The 20,243-nt window shown below is 41.2% G+C and overlaps 1 protein-coding gene across 1 annotated transcript in view; it reads right to left on the minus strand.

Moving 5' to 3' along the window:
- The window catches only part of reep6 (receptor accessory protein 6), a 41,561-nt gene extending 23,784 nt beyond the window's left edge, over positions 1-17,777 (minus strand). The window contains exon 1 of the mRNA XM_068016190.1: positions 17,474-17,777. Coding sequence (XP_067872291.1) covers positions 17,474-17,588 — 115 coding nt within the window. The 5' untranslated portion in view covers positions 17,589-17,777. The remainder of the gene's footprint in view (positions 1-17,473) is intronic.
- Between the last annotated feature and the right edge of the window lie 2,466 nt (positions 17,778-20,243).

Below are 20,243 nucleotides of genomic sequence, written 5' to 3' on the forward strand. Positions count from 1 at the left end.
GCGGGGGGGGAAAAAAAGGAAGGACTCGGGCTGGGTCGGGCTTCACTTGCAGACCCGCACCAGCCTTTAATTGATGGTAGAAATGTGGGTTTATTTACAGTGCTACCCACAAGAGGAGATCCTAATCCCTGGGGGCCTAGGAAAACAAACACCAAATTGACTGGTACTGCTCTCAAACGCTTCTTCAGTGCATCATCAGCTGCAGCAGAATCCTGAGAAAATACAAAGAGCTCAAAAATGAAACACCAACAAAAAAGTTTTTGCCTCACTTTTTGTCCTTAATAATATTTGCACTTTCCTGTGGTTGCTGACTCTGTTAGGGTACAGTTCCACAGATACAAGCCAGATTGAAGTACCTCATCTAAATGGCCCTGAGTGTTTTAGACAGAGTATATGCAGTCTACTCAACTGTCAGAATGGTGTGTGTGTGGGGGGGGTTGGTGTTTAAGACAGAGAGGAAAGGTATCCTTACCTTCAAACAAACATTCATCAGGAGTTACTGAACATAGAGAAATAAATCTTGACAAAATTTTGTTTCCCTGAAGCTAAGAATTGCTTTATTCTCCTAATCCTCTTTAGTCCAGGGTCTCAAGTCCAATTAGAAACACCCTTGTTAGAAGTTACAATGAAAACAGGACATGCTGGCATTACTTAGTGTAATGAAGTGCCATGGTGACTTCATCTTTAAGAAACCACACCTCAGAGATCTGGAGTGCCTGTGAATAAATAAAAGGAGACATCATTTTGAAAGGCTCACTCAGCCCATTGTTTTACAGAGAGCAGACAAATACCAGCAAGGCCAAATTCTATACCTGAAACCATGCAATGTAGATAAGTAAGACAATAAATAGTGTTTGTGTTGAATTCAAATACAAAGTCTGCGAAAATCATTTAAAGGCTTAAGAATACAGAACACAACTTCTGGCAATGAGAAAAATAGACAAGGCACAGAAGGTTAAGATTAAGAAAGCAATCAAAAAAAAGTAGAAAAACCAAGATTGGATGAGAAAAATTGGTTTTGCAAGTACACAAATAGGGAAATAAACATGCAGCCATAAATTAAAAGGGGTACAAACTTGAACACACTAGCCATTAAAAAAAAACAGATTTACAAGTCAGAAACCAGACAACCCAGGAACAAAGACTTGCACTGACAATTCCAGAATTAAGCAAAAAAAAAAGCTCCAGCGACCCGGGTTCAATTCCGGGTACTGCCTGTGTGGAGTTTGCAAGTTCTCCCTGTGTCTGCATTGGCTTCCTCCGGGTGCTCCGGTTTCCTCCCACATGCCAAAGACTTGCAGGTTGATAGGTAAATTGGCCATTAGGTGGTAGGGAAAATATAGGAACAGGTGGGGATGTGGTTGGAATATGGAATTAGTGTAGGATTAGTATAAATGGGTGGTTGATGGTCGGCACAGACTCGGTGGGCCGAATGGCCTGTATCTCTAAACAAAACAAACAAAACTGTGTGCATGCAGCAACTGCCATCTTTCCAGCCTTTATGACAGCAACCCAGGGTCACACTGGAGCAAATGGCTAGCAAGAATCGCACGCCTAATGGTGGCACTTGATATCCACCCAAGGACGAGCCACTTACTCCTACATTATGTTGGAGCAAAAGTTGATGGTATCTTCAATATGCTCAGACACCGGGACCGACAACGATTATGACGCAGCGAAAAATGCTCCAGATATTTTCAACAGGATCCTCACTATGAAATTTATGTCTTCAGGCAAGCAAAACAGGATAAGTGCGAGACCCTTGGTCACTATGTGATGAGCCTCAGAAATCTGAGCCAGAACTGCAACTTCACAGATGTGGACAAAGAAATCACCCAGATCACTATAACCTGCCAATCACCAAGATTAAGGTGGCAAGCTCTTAGGGAAAAATCATTAAACTTGCAAAGGTTACTTGATATTGGAAAAAAAAAATGCTGGAAGCCAGCGAAAGATGAGCTGAAGCCTTAGAAGGGAAAGAGGCAAATAACATAACGCAAGACAAGAATCCAACGGCCAGGTCAGGATTGACGACAGAATCCATAAACGCCACAAGAGGTTGGTTTCACCAGAGATGAACACCAAACACAAGGTCACAGAGGAAACCCAGAGAAAGTCTTCCTTAACGTGCCTTGGACCTAAAACAGAGATTACAATCATATCATTTTCTAACATGCAATCATTGCATTGGTGCATATCCTCACTACAAAACTTGTCCTTTAAGAGGAAAGAAGTGTAAAACCTATGGAAAAAATGGGACATTTTGCAAGAGTATGCAGATCAAAGACTGAAGACATCAATAGTGTTGAATGCCAGAAGGAAGATTACATCTTCGCAACACAAAAGATTTTTGTTGCTTGCAACTACAAGTATCAATGCCTGTCCAAAGTGTGATGTGTTCATAGGCAGCTCGACAATCTCTGTAGTAATTGATTCAGGAGCAACAGTCGACAAAGTGACGCCTCAACCTTCCACGAGTTAGGGAAAACAAATGCAACTGAACAAGCCAATAGTTAAAGCTTCTATGGATCAGATACCCCTCTACTGCTCCTAGTGATGATCCAAGTTACTCTCAAATCCTCCCATGGGTCCACATGTCAGACTGAGATCCATGTTGTAGACTCAAGCAAGGGAAATCTGCTCAGTTTCGAAACTGCCATTGAATTAAAGCTGATCGCATCGTCAGGGAACCGAACTATGTGATGAAAGACATCCTGAAGATATAACCTGAATTATACGAAGGCATCAGAAAAAAAAAAGAAAAATCAAGCTCCATATAGACAAGTCAGTCCAACCCAAAAAGAAACACAGGAGAATTCCATTCCATACCACAAAAGATGTAGAGAAAGAATTGGACAGACTGGAGAAGTTGGACATCATTGAAAAGGCAGAAGAGCCAACATCTTGGATTGGCCCAGTTGTCATAGTCCCCAAATCCATAAGAAAAGTACAAATTTGCGTGGACAAGAGACAGACCAACAAAGGGATAAAACTAGAAAGGCACCCAATGCCAATGCTAGGTGAGATAATTGAAGACATGAATGGGTCAACAATCTTCAGTACCCTAGATTTGACTGCTGGATATCACCAATTTGAGTTAGACAAATCTAGTCAATACGTAACTACCTTCAGTTGTCGTGTTGGATAAGAAGATACAAACCTTTCATGTTTGGAGTAAATGCAATCTCTGAAATTTTTCAATCAGCAGTAGCAGAACTACTTACAGGTCCAAATGGAGTCAAGAATGCCTCAGATGACATGATTGTATATGGAAAAACACAAGCAGAAATTAAGCACTTACAAGCAGTCTTGGATCGACTCCAAGTGCGCAGTGTGATTAAACAAAGACAAGTGCATTTTTTCCAGCTACAGAAGTGAAGTTCTACGGCACATATTTAATGTATGATGGCATGAAGAGAGCTCTTGGGCCAACCATCAAGAAGACCACCCCCCTCAAATCTAAATCGGGGGACATAATCACTGACCAATGCAAACAGATGGACCGCTGGGTTGAGCACTACCTAGAACTGTACTCCAGGGAGAATGCTGTCACTGAGACTGCCCTCAATGCAGCCCAGCCTCTACCAGTCATGGATGAGCTGGACATACAGCCAACCAAATCGGAACTCAGTGATGCCATTGATTCCCTAGCCAGCGGAAAAGCCCCTGGGAAGGACAGCATTACCCCTGAAATAATCAAGAGTGCCAAGCCTGCTATACTCTCAGCACTACATGAACTGCTATGCCTGTGCTGGGACGAGGGAGCAGTACCCCAGGACATACGCGATGCCAACATCATCACCCTCTATAAAAACAAAGGTGACCGCGGTGACTGCAACAACTACCGTGGAATCTCCCTGCTCAGCATAGTGGGGAAAGTCTTTGCTCGAGTCGCTCTGAACAGGCTCCAGAAGCTGGCCGAGCGCGTCTACCCTGAGGCACAGTGTGGCTTTCGTGCAGAGAGATCGACTATTGACATGCTGTTCTCCCTTCGTCAGATACAGGAGAAATGCCGTGAACAACAGATGCCCCTCTACATTGCTTTCATTGATCTCACCAAAGCCTTTGACCTCGTCAGCAGACGTGGTCTCTTCAGACTACTAGAAAAGATCGGATGTCCACCAAAGCTACTAAGTATCATCACCTCATTCCATGACAATATGAAAGGCACAATTCAACATGGTGGCTCCTCATCAGAGCCCTTTCCTATCCTGAGTGGTGTGAAACAGGGCTGTGTTCTCGCACCCACACTTTTTGGGATTTTCTTCTCCCTGCTGCTTTCACATGCGTTCAAATCCTCTGAAGGAATTTTCCTCCACACAAGATCAGGGGGCAGGTTGTTCAACCTTGCCCGTCTAAGAGCGAAGTCCAAAGTACGGAAAGTCCTCATCAGAGAACTCCTCTTTGCTGACGATGCTGCTTTAACATCTCACACTGAAGAATGCCTGCAGAGTCTCATCGACAGGTTTGCGTCTGCCTGCAATGAATTTGGCCTAACCATCAGCCTCAAGAAAACGAACATCATGGGGCAGGATGTCAGAAATGCTCCATCCATCAATATTGGCGACCACGCTCTGGAAGTGGTTCAAGAGTTCACCTACCTAGGCTCAACTATCACCAGTAACCTGTCTCTAGATGCAGAAATCAACAAGCGCATGGGTAAGGCTTCCACTGCTATGTTCAGACTGGCCAAGAGAGTGTGGGAAAATGGCGCACTGACACGGAACACAAAAGTCCGAGTGTATCAGGCCTGTGTCCTCAGTACCTTGCTCTACGGCAGCGAGGCCTGGACAACGTATGCCAGCCAAGAGCGACGTCTCAATTCATTCCATCTTCGCTGCCTTCGGAGAATACTTGGCATCAGGTGGCAGGACTATATCTCCAACACAGAAGTCCTTGAAGCGGCCAACATCCCCAGCTTATACACACTACTGAGTCAGCGGCGCTTGAGATGGCTTGGCCATGTGAGCCGCATGGAAGATGGCAGGATCCCCAAAGATACATTGTACAGCGAGCTCGCCACTGGTATCAGACCCACCGGCCGTCCATGTCTCCGTTATAAAGACGTCTGCAAACGCGACATGAAATCGTGTGACATTGATCACAAGTCGTGGGAGTCAGTTGCCAGCATTCGCCAGAGCTGGCGGGCAGCCATAAAGACAGGGCTAAATTGTGGCGAGTCGAAGAGACTTAGTAGTTGGCAGGAAAAAAGACAGAGGCGCAAGGGGAGAGCCAACTGTGCAACAGCCCCAACAAACAAATTTCTCTGCAGCACCTGTGGAAGAGCCTGTCACTCCAGAATTGGCCTTTATAGCCACTCCAGGCGCTGCTTCACAAACCACTGACCACCTCCAGGCGCGTATCCATTGTCTCTCGAGATAAGGAGGCCCAAAAAGAAAAAAAAAAGATTTAATGAAAAAGGTCTACCTCCAGATTCTAAGAAGGTGAAGGCAATCTTGAACGCAGATCCTCCCGCGAATGCAAAATAGGTCAAATCTTTAAGATTAGCATTGTACACCTTGGTTTAATCCCAGAATATGCCTCCATCACAGCCCCACATCAACAGCTCACTTGACAATGTCAATTTGAAATTGGATGAGGCAGAAACACAGGCATTTCATAACTTAAACAAAGGCATTGTTTGGGTGTTTGTCAATGCTTATTTTGATCCCTGAAGACACTCAGTTGATTGTAGATGCCAGTCCAGTTGGTCTTGGAGTCGCGCTCTGCCAAGACAAATCAATTTTGTATGCAAGCAGACCATTGACGGATACAGAAAAGATATTCGCAGGCAGAGAAAGAAATGCTCGCAGTCGTCTGGGGAGTAGAACATTTCCACCTATACGGAGCAAAGCTGGGCATTTTTACAAAACAGAAACCAATGTACACAAGAATAGAGAGATAGAGATGGAGACTCGTGCCATACAGTTGTTAACCAATACACAAACCAGACAAAGACAAAGAGAACCTTGCCGATTTTTAAAAGTTGAAATCCAATCAAAGACCATCCTGCTGAGCCTGATCTAGACACTGACTACCTAAATTACTATGAGGTCACGCTGTGCCTGGTTGACATTCTTTTATCTACGAAAGATGAACATGCAGCAAACAATCCATTTAGGTGGGGTGTCTTCTTTTGGTGTACTTTTGCTGATGGCTGTGAAGGCCAATCCTTGACAGGCAGGTTCGGCCACAAGTGCTGCATGTGAAGCTGCCAAGTGACACTTGGGAGTTGTTTTTGATGTCGTGCCTGTTGCCAAGCTGCTGTTGCAACTGGTCATCATGGTAGTGCACACCATGTGTCGCCATTTCCCTCTTTCGCAAGCTAGTGACTCCCAGGTGAGATAGTTGACATTTAGGGCCTTCAACTTCAAGGATGCTTGCAAGCATCCTTGAAGTGGAGCTTTAGGCGCCCCACTGGTTGTCTGGCCCCAACTACCTCACCATACAGAAGGTCCTTGGGCATGCGACCATCTTTCATCCTGCAGATGTGCCTGATCCACCGAAGCCGCCTGTTTGCTTAGTGCCAACACACTTGGGAGCTCTGCCTTCGAGAGAATGGCCACATTTGTGATTTTGTCCGGCCAGGATATATCCATAATGCACTGCAGACAGTGAATATGGAAATTATTGAGCTTCTTTTCCTGTCATGCTGTGCCTAAGACCATGACAATAGATGAAGTAATTGAAGAAACAGAGAAAGATGAAATGCTACAGCTTCTCACAAAAGCCTTACAAATACACAAGCGTGATATCAAGGTGCTTTCAATCATACAGGATGAGTTCACAGCATATGACGGACTCATACTCAAAAGCAACAGACTTGTCCTCCCTACATAGTTAAGGTGGAAAACAGTTGATATCATGCATGCAATGCATCAAAGGAATTGTAAAGACAAAAAGCCTTCTACAAGTAGAGAAATGGTTCCCTGGAATTGACAAAATGGCAAAATCAGTAAGAGAAAGCAAGCTAGGCCAAGCAGCCACGAATGAAGGTACATTCCTGATGCCCAAACCACTTAGGATGACACCCTTGCCTGCGAAGCCCTGGAAGAAACAATCAGTTGATTTTTTTTTTCTAAAAAAGTGACCCTTTCCTTCTGGTGGATACATTTTAGTCATAGTAGATGACTACTGCAGATATCCAGAGGTAAAAACAGTGACATCAACATCTGCAAGAACAACTTTACCCAAATTTGATGCTGTCTTCACAAGACAAGGGATACCTGATATAAGAACAGACAACAGACCATGTAATGGTCACAAATTTGCTACCCATTTAGGATTCACCCATTGAAGAATCACACCCTTATGGCCGAGAGCGAATGGAGAGGTAGAACATTTAAAATCACACCCTAATGAAGACTATACACGAACAGTGCACACTGAAAGAACGAGCTGAAAACAATTCTTCAGATTTCTAACAGCCTATAGGGCAACCCCTCATTCGACCACAAATATATCACCAAGCTTCGCTCAGAACCAAAGACAGATAAAGTACAAACTGTCACAATTCATGCCCAAACAACCCTACATGTACTCAACAGGAAGCTTATGGGATAGAGACAAGAGTCAAAAACAGAAGATAAAGACACATGCAGATAGACAGATGCATGCAAAAGATAGAGAGACAGAAGAAAGAGACCAAGTCCTGGTTCGGCAAGAGAAAACATTGAAAATTAGCTCACTCACTTGACTCAAGAGTGCTTATGGTAGTTCAGAGAAAAGGCAACACAATCACAGTGAAGAGAGGAAACTATATTGCGAACAGAAATGAAACCACCTTCAAAAAACGTCAATGCTAAAACAATCAGAAGAAAGTGACGACGAGGACATTGATGACATCGCACCTGCGACAACTCAAGACACATCTCAGCCAAATCAAGCACAGCAGAGATCGATAGTAAGATCCACAGAGAAGATAGAGACCTCACTATTTACTGGTGCAATTTAAAAAAGACTACGTCATGCATTGATGTACAGAGCCAGGCAGGAAAGAAGTCTGTATTAAGGATGATGTGCCTGAAAGCTATCCTTTCCAAGTTTCAAACTTCAGTCCAACAGTTTTTTTTTATAATGTAATTCTGAAATTGTTAATATTTAAAGTGGGAAAGCTTTAAATTTTAAAACAAAGGGGTAACGTAATCTAGTTCAGTGGTTACTTCATCTTTAAGAAACTGCAACTTTAAGAGATCAGGCCACTGATGACATCATCAGGCATATATAAAAAAGAGACACCATTTTGAAAGGCTCAATCAGCACATGGGTTTACAGAGAATAGACATATACTGGCAAGGAAAAGAAAAGAATTGAAGCCATGCAATGTAGATGAATAAGAAAATGGAGTGTTTGTGTTGAATCTGAATATAAAGTCTACGATTGTCATTTTCATAAGACTTAAGAACACAGCACACCACTACTAAGCAGGTCTGACAGCCATCTGTGGTGAAAGAAACAAGAGTTAACATTTCAGGTTGATAAACCTTTGTCAGAACTGTTCTGACAAAAGTCCAGCAAATTGAAACATTTAACTGTCGCTCTCCACAGATGCTGCTAGACCTGCTGAGTAATTCCAGCATTTTGTGTTTTAATTTCAGATTTTCAGCACCTACAGCATTTTGCTCTTGTTGTTAGGAGCTACACACTTTATAATTGCAAGAATTAGGCACCAAGCTATAGTGCAATAAGGAATTTATTAATTTGGGGACACAGATCTTTAGCTACTTTTATACATATCTAATACTCCTGGCTCCCAATGGATGGATAACACACCAGACTAAACCATTTGGATTTGTTAAGGCCAGCTGCCATCAATTTTTACTGGATCTAGCCAACTGCTACCAGTCTAGGGGGCTTCACTAAATATGAATTGAGCAACTGGCATTATGAGCGGTTATAATGAGAAATAATTTTGTGAAGATGAAGGATGTGTTAACAGAAAAGCACAAGCTGTTAACAAGGAAAAAAACCTCATAAGATGCTACATTCTATCCACTTTCCTCTATGCTTATTGTCCAGGTTTCTGAGGCAAAAATCTGTGCAAGAAAATAGGGGCCTTTGAAATGTGGATGCTAAGATGCATGCTTAAAATTCCTTATACAGACCATAAGACAAATGAAGAGGTGCTTGAAATTGTAAGATCAAAAAGAACACTAAAAAGTGATGTCCAGAAAAGAAAATATCAGTATTTCAGTCATTTGATTCAGAACTGAACAGCTACAGAGATCTCTTCTAGAGGGCAACAGAAAAAGGGGTCGACCTGGGCATAGTCAGATGATAAACGTCATGGAGCAGTTGCAGACAAGTTACAGTGGTTGTGGGAGGATGGTGCAAGTTAGAGGAGTGCGACATACCATGGACAACAGATCTCCAAGTAAGAGTAGCTACAAGCAGCACCAGCACAGTAACACATGCAAGTTCAGCAGATATTCTGACATTATGGACTTTTTTTTGGCCTATCCACACACTAGACTTAACGAGGGCTAGTTTTCTAGGTTGGCGTACATGCGATGACTATCTGGTGCGGTTGAAACTACAAACTCACCCAATTCTGAATACAAGTATCCACCCCCACCCTTCATGAAAAAGGTCTTGGCAAATATCTTTAATGTATATAAAATAAATTTAGATAATTAATGCACTTCATTCCTCTCTGCTTTCTATGGATTATCTTGCAATGCCCAGTATACACTGTGTACCATTTACAAGATGCACTGCAGCAACTCGCCAAGCCTCCTTCAACAGCACCTTCCAAACCCATGACCTCTACCACCTAGAAGAACAAGGTCAGCAGATACATGGCAAGACAGCCATATACAAGTTCCCCTCGAAGCCACCCACCATCTTGACTTTGAACTATAATCGCCATTCCTTCACATTGCTGGTCAAAAACCTGGAATTCCTTTCCTAACAGCACTATGAGTGTACCTACACCACAGACTGCAGCAGTTCAAGAAGGCAGCTCAACTTCAGCTTTTCAAAGGCAATTAGGGATGGGCAACAAATGCTGGCTTGCCAGAGATGCTCACATCCCATGAAATAAGAAAAAGAAAATCCCTCCACGGCCTTGCACCTCTATCTCCAACATCCTCCAACCTTCCAAGATTTCTGTGTTAATCCAATCTAACCTCTTGCACATCCCCAATTTAATTGCTCCACCATTGGCATCTGTGCCTTCTTGGTCCTGGGCTCTTCAATTCCATCCCTAAGTCTTTGCTTCTTTAAAGATATTCCTTAAAACCTACCTCTTCACTTGTCCCAATATCTCCTTACATGGCTTAGTCAAATATTGTTTGATAACACTTTTGTAAAGAGCCTTGGGACATTTTACTATAAATGCCAGCACGGATTTATGAAAGGCAGATCATGCTTGACTAACCAAAATGAATTTTTGATGAAGTAAGAGAAGGCTGATGAAGGGAATGTTGTCTATTTAGATTTTAATAAAAAGGTGCTTTGTCAAACACTTTATAAAAAGGCTGGTTAACAAAACAGACTCATGGAATAGGTGGTCAGTGTCAGCTTGGATTAAAAATTGGCTTCAGGACAAAAAACAGCAGGCTGTGGTAAATGGTTGTTTTTGTTTTTAAATATACTGGAGAATGGTACATTGAGGTGTTCCCCAAGGGTCAGTGCTAGGACCAATATATATGTTTTATATGAAAATGTCAGATATTAGAATAGAGTAACATATCAAAATTTGCAGATGACACCAAACTTTGGAGGTGTGGCCAACAGCGAGGATGATACAAATTGACTGCGACAGGGCACAGATAGGCTAGCAGAATGGGCAGACCAGTGGCGCATGAAATTTAATAGAGAAGTGTGAGGTGGTGCATTTTGGCAGAAGGGATGACGAGGGGCCATATAGACTTAATGGCACAGTGCTAAAGTGTGCTGGGACAGAGGGACCTGGGGATGTATGTGCATGGATCTTTCAAGGTAGCAAGACATATTGAGAGAGTGGTCAGCAAAGCATATGGGATTTTGGGCTTCATAAATAGAAGTATCGAGTACAAAAGCAGGTAAGTTATGCTGAACCTTCATAAAGCTCTGGCTAGGCCCCAACTGGTGTACTGCATCCAGTTTTGGTCACCACACTTTAGGAAGGATGCCAGGGTCGAGAGGGTGCAGAAAAGATTTACCAGAATGGTTCCAGGGATGAGGGATTTTTAGCTAGGTCGGAGAAGCTAGGATTATTCTCCTTGAAGCAAAGTAGATTGCCAGGAGATTTGATAGAAGCGTACAAGATTATGACAGGTTTGGATAGTGTAGACAAAGAAAAGCTGTTCCCATTAGCTGATCACACAAGGAGTAGGGGACACAGATTTAAGGTTTTGAGCAAGAGATGTGGCGGGGGGTGGTGGTGAGGAAGGAATAATTTTTCTTTTTCTTTTTAAAATGTAGTGGGTGGTAATGACCTGGAACTCTGCATACGAGGGGTGGTGGAAGCAGAGACAATGATTTCAAAAGGAAATTGGATGGGCACTTGAAAGAAATAAACTTGCAAGGTTACGGGGTTAGAACAGGGGAATAGGACTGAATCGACTGCTATACAGAGAGCCAGCATAGACTCGATAGGCTGAATAGCTCCTTCTGTGCCATAAATGGCTATGACTGAGTCAAAACAGGCATATTTAATAGGTTCAATGATTTATTCATACTTGTGTGAAGTTGCGAGTGTGAAAATAGAGCATTTGATTTCTTCTTCTAGAATACAAAATGCAACTCATTATACTGAAGACCGCAATACTGTCAAAGGAAATATGTGCCAAGAAATCTTGAAAAGCCAAGGCTCATGGTGCAAGATACCAGTAGGATGGAAAGATAAACCAGAAAGTTTCAATAATTTTTAAGGAGGGGAGGAAAACCGAAGGAGGAAAGGGTGACAGGAGAAAAGTTTAGGGGAGCGAATCACCGAGATTAAAGTCAGTGGTCAGTCCAGGGCATTGCAACTTCCTTTAGTGATTAACATCTTGAAAACATGTCAAGAAATTTCTTTTAAATGATTGCTACATGTCGAAAACACAAGAAAAAGACAGTTAAACATGAGATTTAGGCAAGACTGTACCATCTTACAACAAAGGTGACAGAAGCTAATGATAAATATGCTACAGCCATAGATGGTGGAAATGAAATTATTTCATTGCTTCAAAGAAGGAGATCATAGGGAACTGTTACCATTTCCTGAAACTGCAGGGCAAAAAGGAAAGTGATTTTTTGAGGTACTTCCTTGGGTAGGGATAGTGGTTTTCAGGTTTGGTTGTATTGTAGTTTGATATTGTTGCCTACATGATATTACATTGCAGTTTGATATTGTTGCTTACATGATATTACATTGCAGTATGATTAAAGACATTTCGGTGAAATTTTGATCAGATTATTGAGTTAGAGACAACATGGTTAGGTGCAGAGGCAATCTGCACGGTCACACTTCATGCAAGTCAATAAAATTTAATGTTAGCTAAGTTACAACAATTTGCATTTATAAAACACATTTAACATAAAACATCCTAATGCACTTCACAAGAGCGTTAACACAATGTGGCTAGATGCCACATAAGGAGATATTGGAACAGATGACCAAATACTTGGTTAAAAGAGGTTGGTTTTAAGGAGTGTCTTATAAAGAGGATGAAGAGTGCAATAAGTTAGTACTAAACTCAATAAACAGTCCAGAGCATACCATAGGCTGGAAATAACTTCCAAGTGTCACACCCCACTTTGCATAGTTCAGTGCAAATAAGGCTACCAGTTGTGATGAAAGATCACCGACCTGAAACATGAACTGTTTCTTTCTCCAAATAATTTTCCTAACCCGAGTATTTCCAGCAATTTGTTTTTAGTTCAGATTTCCAGCAACTGCAATATTTTCCTTTTGCACCAATTTGTCAGTAAATTAACCTTTTTAAAAAGGTGGTAAAATTAAGCCACTGTGTACAAATATGTTTATTCTGAAGTAGGAGTTTCAAACTACAGACTAGTTAAAGTAACAGGGTTCCGTATTCCCTTTGGGAGAGGCACAGGTTTATATAAAATCAACACCGCAGCTAATTAAACTAGTGCAAACAAAGTGGAGGTATAACAATGCTACAGCTATGCAAAAACAATTCCATAAAAAATGATTTTTAGTGCAGTGTACTTAATTTGAATTCTGATAATTCAATGTTTTTAAACCTCAATTCCTAATTTACTGTTGTATTGGTTTAATTCAAATTATAGTATAATTCAAATTCAAGTACAGAAAAACCAAACTGAAGTAGATTGTACAGCAGATCCATGAGTTTGCCTGTGGGAGCATGACCACCATAAATATCACATGGCTGGCTGGAGTGGTGACGATAATGTTATCACTGAGATGCACAGTTGCTTGCCCTGTTCACATAGGTCCCAGCACTTTAGAGGTGTGCCTTTTGGACATTTGGTTGATAGGAAATTGCTGTGCAAAACCCATGGGAAGTCTGTAGGCAAGTGCAAGCCTAATGAACAGCAAGTGCCATTCGTTTGCAGTTCCAAGCAAAATCTAGCATCCAAACAAAAAATTGTTTTAAACCTATGCTGAAAGCTGTCCTGGCTGTAGCTGCCTTCACAGAGCTTTGGCAATAGCACATGTACAATTCAGCCAGCTGGGCAAACAGAGGGCAACTATTCTTTGTGAGGCACTAACCTTTTTAAATTTGTAATTCATAGGGAGGTAGATTTTACATTTGCTGAGTGTACAGCACCCTAAACCTGCATTGGAGATGCACCTTAGTAACATTATGGAAATATTGCATAGCACCGAAATACAATTTGAATTTCTTTTCCATGTTATGTCACATGCCCAGGCAATTGCCTCTGGGCACTATAGAATATGGGCAAGACCAATAATACAAGTTTTAAAAAAAAATCAAAAAGGCTGCTGGTTGATAACCCTCCAGCATTAAGTCATTGCCCTCATCAGTACACTATGTAGCTAGTACTCTGCAATTCTGTTACTGTTTCCTCATAACTAGAAATGAAAGGTCCATTTGAAGGATTCACTGAAAATAGTTATTTAGTTCTGAAAGGCTAACCTGGCAACATAAGTTACAATTTATGAACTTCCATCAGTTTGTCCTTCTGTTACATAGCACATACAGTTTTATAGTTAAAGTGCTCAATCTCTCAATGTTATCAGCACAGTTACTGAATATTCTTTTCATTTGTTCAATTCAATGTCCAGCAAGTAGCTGAGCCTTAATGCAAACAGGGAGGTCCCAGTTATGATTTTGGGCTATGCTGTGTGTTAATTGATGCATAGAAGAGGTGTGTAGTGTAAGGGAATAATCTGGGAGAAATTACTACCAAGTTCAAGTTACTGAGTTTGGATGTCCTTTTACATGCCAGACCTTTATCCCAAATATTAATTGAGCTATTAAAATGTCAGTCTCCTCAGGAGTCTAAAATATCCTGAGCAAAAACTACACAATGCATATTTTCATTTTGGGGGCAAGCAAGAAATTGTCCCAGGACTACTCTAGGGTTAACTAATTACTGATTCTGGCTGGTTACATACCAAAACTATGCTTTTTGAAAAAGCAAAGATAATTCCACCATGTGCAAATGAACACCTCCGCACAATAAACAAACTAGTAATTTTCTGTAGACATTCTATACAGCAAATGTCAAGATGGAGTTAGGAAACCCGACTATTTCAGGGAGCAGAGCTGGTGCATTTGCAGAAGTCTCAAATGTGAATACCTTTTGTGCACTGAAATATTATATAAAAAATAAAATCATGGATTGTGCTAACAAAAGTCTATTATCTCTAATTTTCAGTAGTATAAAGCTTATACTTGCAGATTTGAATGTGAAGGTTTTCAGATTAAACAAGATAGGCACTCTCAGTCAAGAAAATGGGTTTTAAAAGAGGCTTTTGAAGGTGCAAAAAGAGATTCAGAAAGGCAGTGCAATGTAATGAAGGTATTTGAGCAGAATGCTGGAAGAAGTGAGCTCATTTAAAAGCCAAATTAGAATCACCCCATGAAATGTAATCCCATCTTTAAAAGCTTTTGTATATAGGAGGACTTGGTAATGGATCAGACTTGAATGTGACCTCAAAAGTAGTACTGCATTATTACATAGAATGTACAGCAAAGAACAGGCTATTGGGCTCAACTGGACCACATCAGTGTTTATGCACATGAACCTCCTTCAACTTTTCTTAACCTATTCTTTCCTCCCTCATATTTTTATCTAGCTTCAACTTGAAAGTATCTATGCTATTCGCCTCAACTATTTCTTGTGGGTTCCAATTTCTGACCATTCTATGGGTAAAGAAGTTTCCCTTGAATTCCCTATTGAATTTATTGATGACTGATATTTATGCCCCCTAGTTTTGGTCTCTGCCACAAGTGCAAACATCTTCTTTATCCAACCTTTCCATAATCTTGATAATCCCTCAGTTTTCTCTTTTCCAGAGAGCCCCAGCCTGTTCAATTTTCCCCCCAATAAGTATAACTTCTCAGTTCTGGTATTAGCATTATAAATCTTTCTTGCACCTTCTCTAGTGCCTTTATACCCTTTTTATAAGACAACCAGTTCTGTGCACAGTACTATGTACACAATGTTCATGTAAGCGCAAAAGCACAGCTCAATTTTAGCGGCAAAACCTTCTACTGCCAAGTGCAATATTACTCCTTTAAAATATCTATCTTTTAGGTAACCAAGTTCTCAAATTTCGTACCCGAACCACCCAGCACAATTGAAACTATTTCAAAAATTTTCATCTCCATCTCCTTTAATTTTTTGATAAGGAACAGTACATAATCAGGTTACTAAATCACACACTCGCTAACAGCTTTAAAAAAGGGGCAATCTGTTCAGTATAAACATTGGGTATTTTATTGTATATAAAAACAGAAAATGCTGGAAATACTCACTGACACACAGTGGCAGCAGTGTGTACCATCTACAAGATGCACTGCAGTAATGCACCATGGCTCCTTAGACAGCACTTTCCAAACCCACGACCTCTACCAACTAGAAGGACAAGGGCAGCAAATGCATGTGAACACCATCACCTGCAAGTTCCCCTCCAAGCCACACACCATCTTGACTTGGAACGATATCGCCGTCCCTTCACTGTCACGGGGTCAAAATCCTTCCTAACAGCACTGTGGGTGGACCTAATCCACATGGACTGCAGCGGTTCAAGAAGGCAGCTCACCACCTTCTCAAGGGCAGTTAGGGATAGGCAATAAATGCTGGCCTGGCCAGTGACATCCACATCCCATGAATGAATTAAAAAAAAAAGGTCTGGCAGCATCTGTGGAGAAAGAGTTAACGTTTCAGGTCGATGAACTTAACAGAAATGGGAAAAGTTAGAAATGGAATAGGTTTTAAGTAGAACGAATTGGGGTGGGGGGGGGGGGAGAAAGAGAGAAAGAGGATGGAAAAACAACAAAAGGGAAAGTCTGATAGGGCAGAAGACAGGAGACATTAAATGACAAAAGAGTTGGTGGGGCAGCACCAAAGGTAGTAATAATGGGGCAAGTAAACAAAAAAAAACATCCAGAGGAGGTATCAATGGCAGAATAATGAACCGCTGCTGTCCAAAAGCAAACCAAGAGAAAAAGATTAAGGCCAAAATATGCAAGGAAAAAGAATCAGAATGGGTCAAACTAGGTTATGGTCCGAAATTGTTGAACTCAGTGTTGAGTCCAGAAGGCTGTAAAATGCCTAATCGAAGATGAGGTGCTGTGCCTCGAGCCTCATTGGAATACTGTAGTAGGCCAGACAGCAACGTCAGCGTGAGAGCAAGATGGACAATTTAAACTGCAGGCCACTGGAAGCTCAGCTTGCAGCCTTACTGGAGGTGTTCCGCAAAGTAGTCACTCAATCTGCGTTTGGTCTCGCCAAAGTAGAGCAAAACCAGTATACTAAATTGAAAGTACATGTAAATCACTGTTTCACTTGTATAGTTATGGGTAAAGTACTTGGATATTTTATAGTCCTTTAATTCAAACTAAATGTTTAAAAAAAATGTATGCCCTTTGAGACAAAACAACATTTCATTTTGTTCTGATTTAAGACCATGAATTAACGATGTATTTCAAGTGATGTTCAAGCCGTTATAGTTAACGTTTGCAAACAAAACTGCCCGAGTAAAACAATATCCTTATGAGTGAGCAATGTAGACACTTTCAAAGAAGCCGGTTCGTGTTTTGTTAATAGTCTTCTGACCACTCAAAGCTTATATTGAGCAACAGACCGGATAACATGGAGCCAACAGGTGTGTTGGAACAACAGGACTGAACCGGTCACAACCGCAAGTAATGCGCTACTAACCTCGATATTTATTCGACGGTATTTCAACAGTCCGCCGTTTGGATTTTTATAAACGGATAAAAAATAAACTTACATTTAACTTTTTTTAATGAAAAACTACAAGCCAGCATAAGTTCACACTCAGCAACATCACAATAACTACTAGCAATACTCTAAAACGCACCTGTAGCCAGATGATGTTTACGCACGCCAGTTTTCTCCTCAATCTTCCCTAGTATGTTGGTGACGAAGTTTTTCTCATTCAGGAACTTCTCAAAGCGCTCACGCAAGGATGGCATCTTGTAATGAAACTATAATTTTCCCACCCTCCGTCCCCTCCTTGAGCTTGAACGCTAAAGGTAACGACAGACACTACCCCAATCCAACTCTTTCCGCTGATGGCTGCGCTCCTACTAATCCTCCAGTTGCTGACTCTCAAACCTTTCTTCCAATCCGCTTAATGACTACTCGATCTGTTGGTACATCCAGTTTCCGGCATCATCCTCTGATTGACGTACCAGTTGCCCAATTGGAACTACTGTTGAGCTACTCATCCTCTTTGTTTGCTAATTTATCCTTGTCACGATTGAAAAAAAACGAGAGGCAGACAAATCCAGCAAGTCACTCCGTGGGAACCAGAGCCATTAATTTTTGGTTTTACTCAATTTTTGGAGTACAATGCACAGTTCTGGTCTCTATTATAGAGTATAAGAGGCACAGGAGTAGATGCAAAGACTTACTAGAATTGAACCAGAACTGAGAGATTATACCTATCAGGAAAGATTAAACAGGCTGGGGCACTTTTCTCTAGAAAAGTGAAGGCTGGTGGCAGGCCTGATTTAAGATTATGATTTGCTTTGATAGGGTGGATCTAGAGAAAATATTTACATTTATAGGGAGACCAAAACTAGGCACCATAAATCTAAAATAATTACTAAAATATCCAACAGGGAATTCAGGAGAAACTTCTTTTCCCAGAGAGTGGTCAGAATGTGGAACTCACAAACATGAGGAGTATTTGAGGCCACTAGAATCATAGAATGATTACAACAAAGAAGGACACCATTCGGCCCATCGTGCTCATGCTGCTCTCTGTGAGAGCAACCCAACCAGTTCGACTCCCCCACCTTTTCCCTGTAGACATGCAAATTTTCTCTCTTCAGATAATTATCCAATACCCTTTAGAAAGCCATGATTGAATCAGCCTCCACCACACTCTCAGGCAGTGCATTCCATATCCTAACCACTCATTTGTAAAAAGGTTTTTCCTCGTCGCCTTTGGTTCTTTTGCCATTCATCTTAAATTGGTGTCCTCTGGTTCTCAACCCTTCTGCCAATGGGAATAGTTTCTCTCTATCTACTCTGTCCAGACCCCTCATGATGTTGAACAGCTCTATGAAATCTCCTCTCAACCTTCTCTTCTGTAAATGAAGTACCTCATCCCTAGAACCATTCTTGTAAATCTTTTCTGCACTCTCTCCAATGCCTTCACATCCTAGACACTAGATTCCAGTTGAGGCCAGACCAGTGTTTTATAAAATTCACCATAATCTGCTTGCTTTTGTACTCTATGCCTCTATTTATAAAGCCTAGGATCCCGTATGCCTTATTAACTGCTTTCTCAACTTCCCCTGGCACCTCCTTTTGCACATATACCCCCAGATCCCTCTGCTCCTACACACCCTTTAGAATTGTATCCTTTGTTTTATATTGCCTTTCTTCGTACTTCCTCCCAAAATGTATCACTTCTCACTTCTCTGCATTAAATTTCATCTGCCACCTGTCCACCCTTCCACCAGCCTATGTCCTCTTGAAATCTATCTCTGTCTTCCTCACAGTTCACAATACTTTCAAGTCTTGTATCAGCTGCAAATATTGAAATTGTGCCCTGCACACCCAAGCCAAGGTCATTAATATAGATCAAGAAAAGCAGTGGTCGCAATACCGATCCCTGGGGAACCCCACTATATATCTTCCCCCAGTCTGAAAAAAAACATTTACCACTACCCTCTCTTTCCTGTCACTGAACCAACTTGATATTCATTTTGCCATTGTCCTTTTATTTCCTGGGCTTTAACTTTGTTGACAAGCCTATAATGTGGCACTTATCAAACACCTTTTGGAAGTACATTACTGAATCACATTATCATCATCAACCCTCTCTGTTACTTCATCAAAAAACACTATCAAGTTAGTTAAGCACAATTTGCCCTTAACAAATCCATACTGGCTTTCCTTAATTAATCCACATTTGTCTAAGTGACTGTTAATTTTGTCCCGGATTATCATTCTAAAAGCTTTCCCACAATTGAGGTTAAACTGACTGGCCTGTAGTTGCTGGGCTTATCCTTTCACCCTTTTTTGAACAATGGTGTATCATTTGCAATTATCTTGAATAGTTAAACACATGAGGGAGAAAGGAATAGAGGGATATGTTGATGGGATTAGATGAAGAAGGGTGGGAGGAGGTTTGTACGGAGCATAAACACTAGTATGTACCAGTTGGGCCAAATGGCCTGTTTCTGCACTGTAAATACTATGCAAGGCCTACAGCTGGTCCATCAGTATTTATTGGCAACCACAGAGCTTTATAGCATTGTAGGTGGCTATTTTGGTGAAGGTATCTATGCAGCTCTTTGTTACAGCAAGCCAAAACTAATCCATTTGTCCTGCTTCTATTTCTGTAGTCTCTGCTTCGTGAGATCCTGGCCAATTTGTTAATTTGTCATTTCTCTCCACAGGTATCTCCTGTGTGTTAGCAAGATTTCCTGTTTTTGTTTTAGATTTCAAACATTTGCAGTTATTTCTTTTTATTGTATTATTTTTAAATATGTAAGCATTGTAGGATTTTTTTTAAGGGATTAGATGGGTTGGGTAATCCATAAAGAGCAGATTGTACAAGATCTTTGGAAGAAACTGTCCAAATTACTTCTTCTGTGCTTCCATTACAGCCT

This window comes from Heterodontus francisci, chromosome 36 (genome assembly GCF_036365525.1).
Source record: "Heterodontus francisci isolate sHetFra1 chromosome 36, sHetFra1.hap1, whole genome shotgun sequence".
Lineage (NCBI taxonomy): Eukaryota > Metazoa > Chordata > Chondrichthyes > Heterodontiformes > Heterodontidae > Heterodontus > Heterodontus francisci.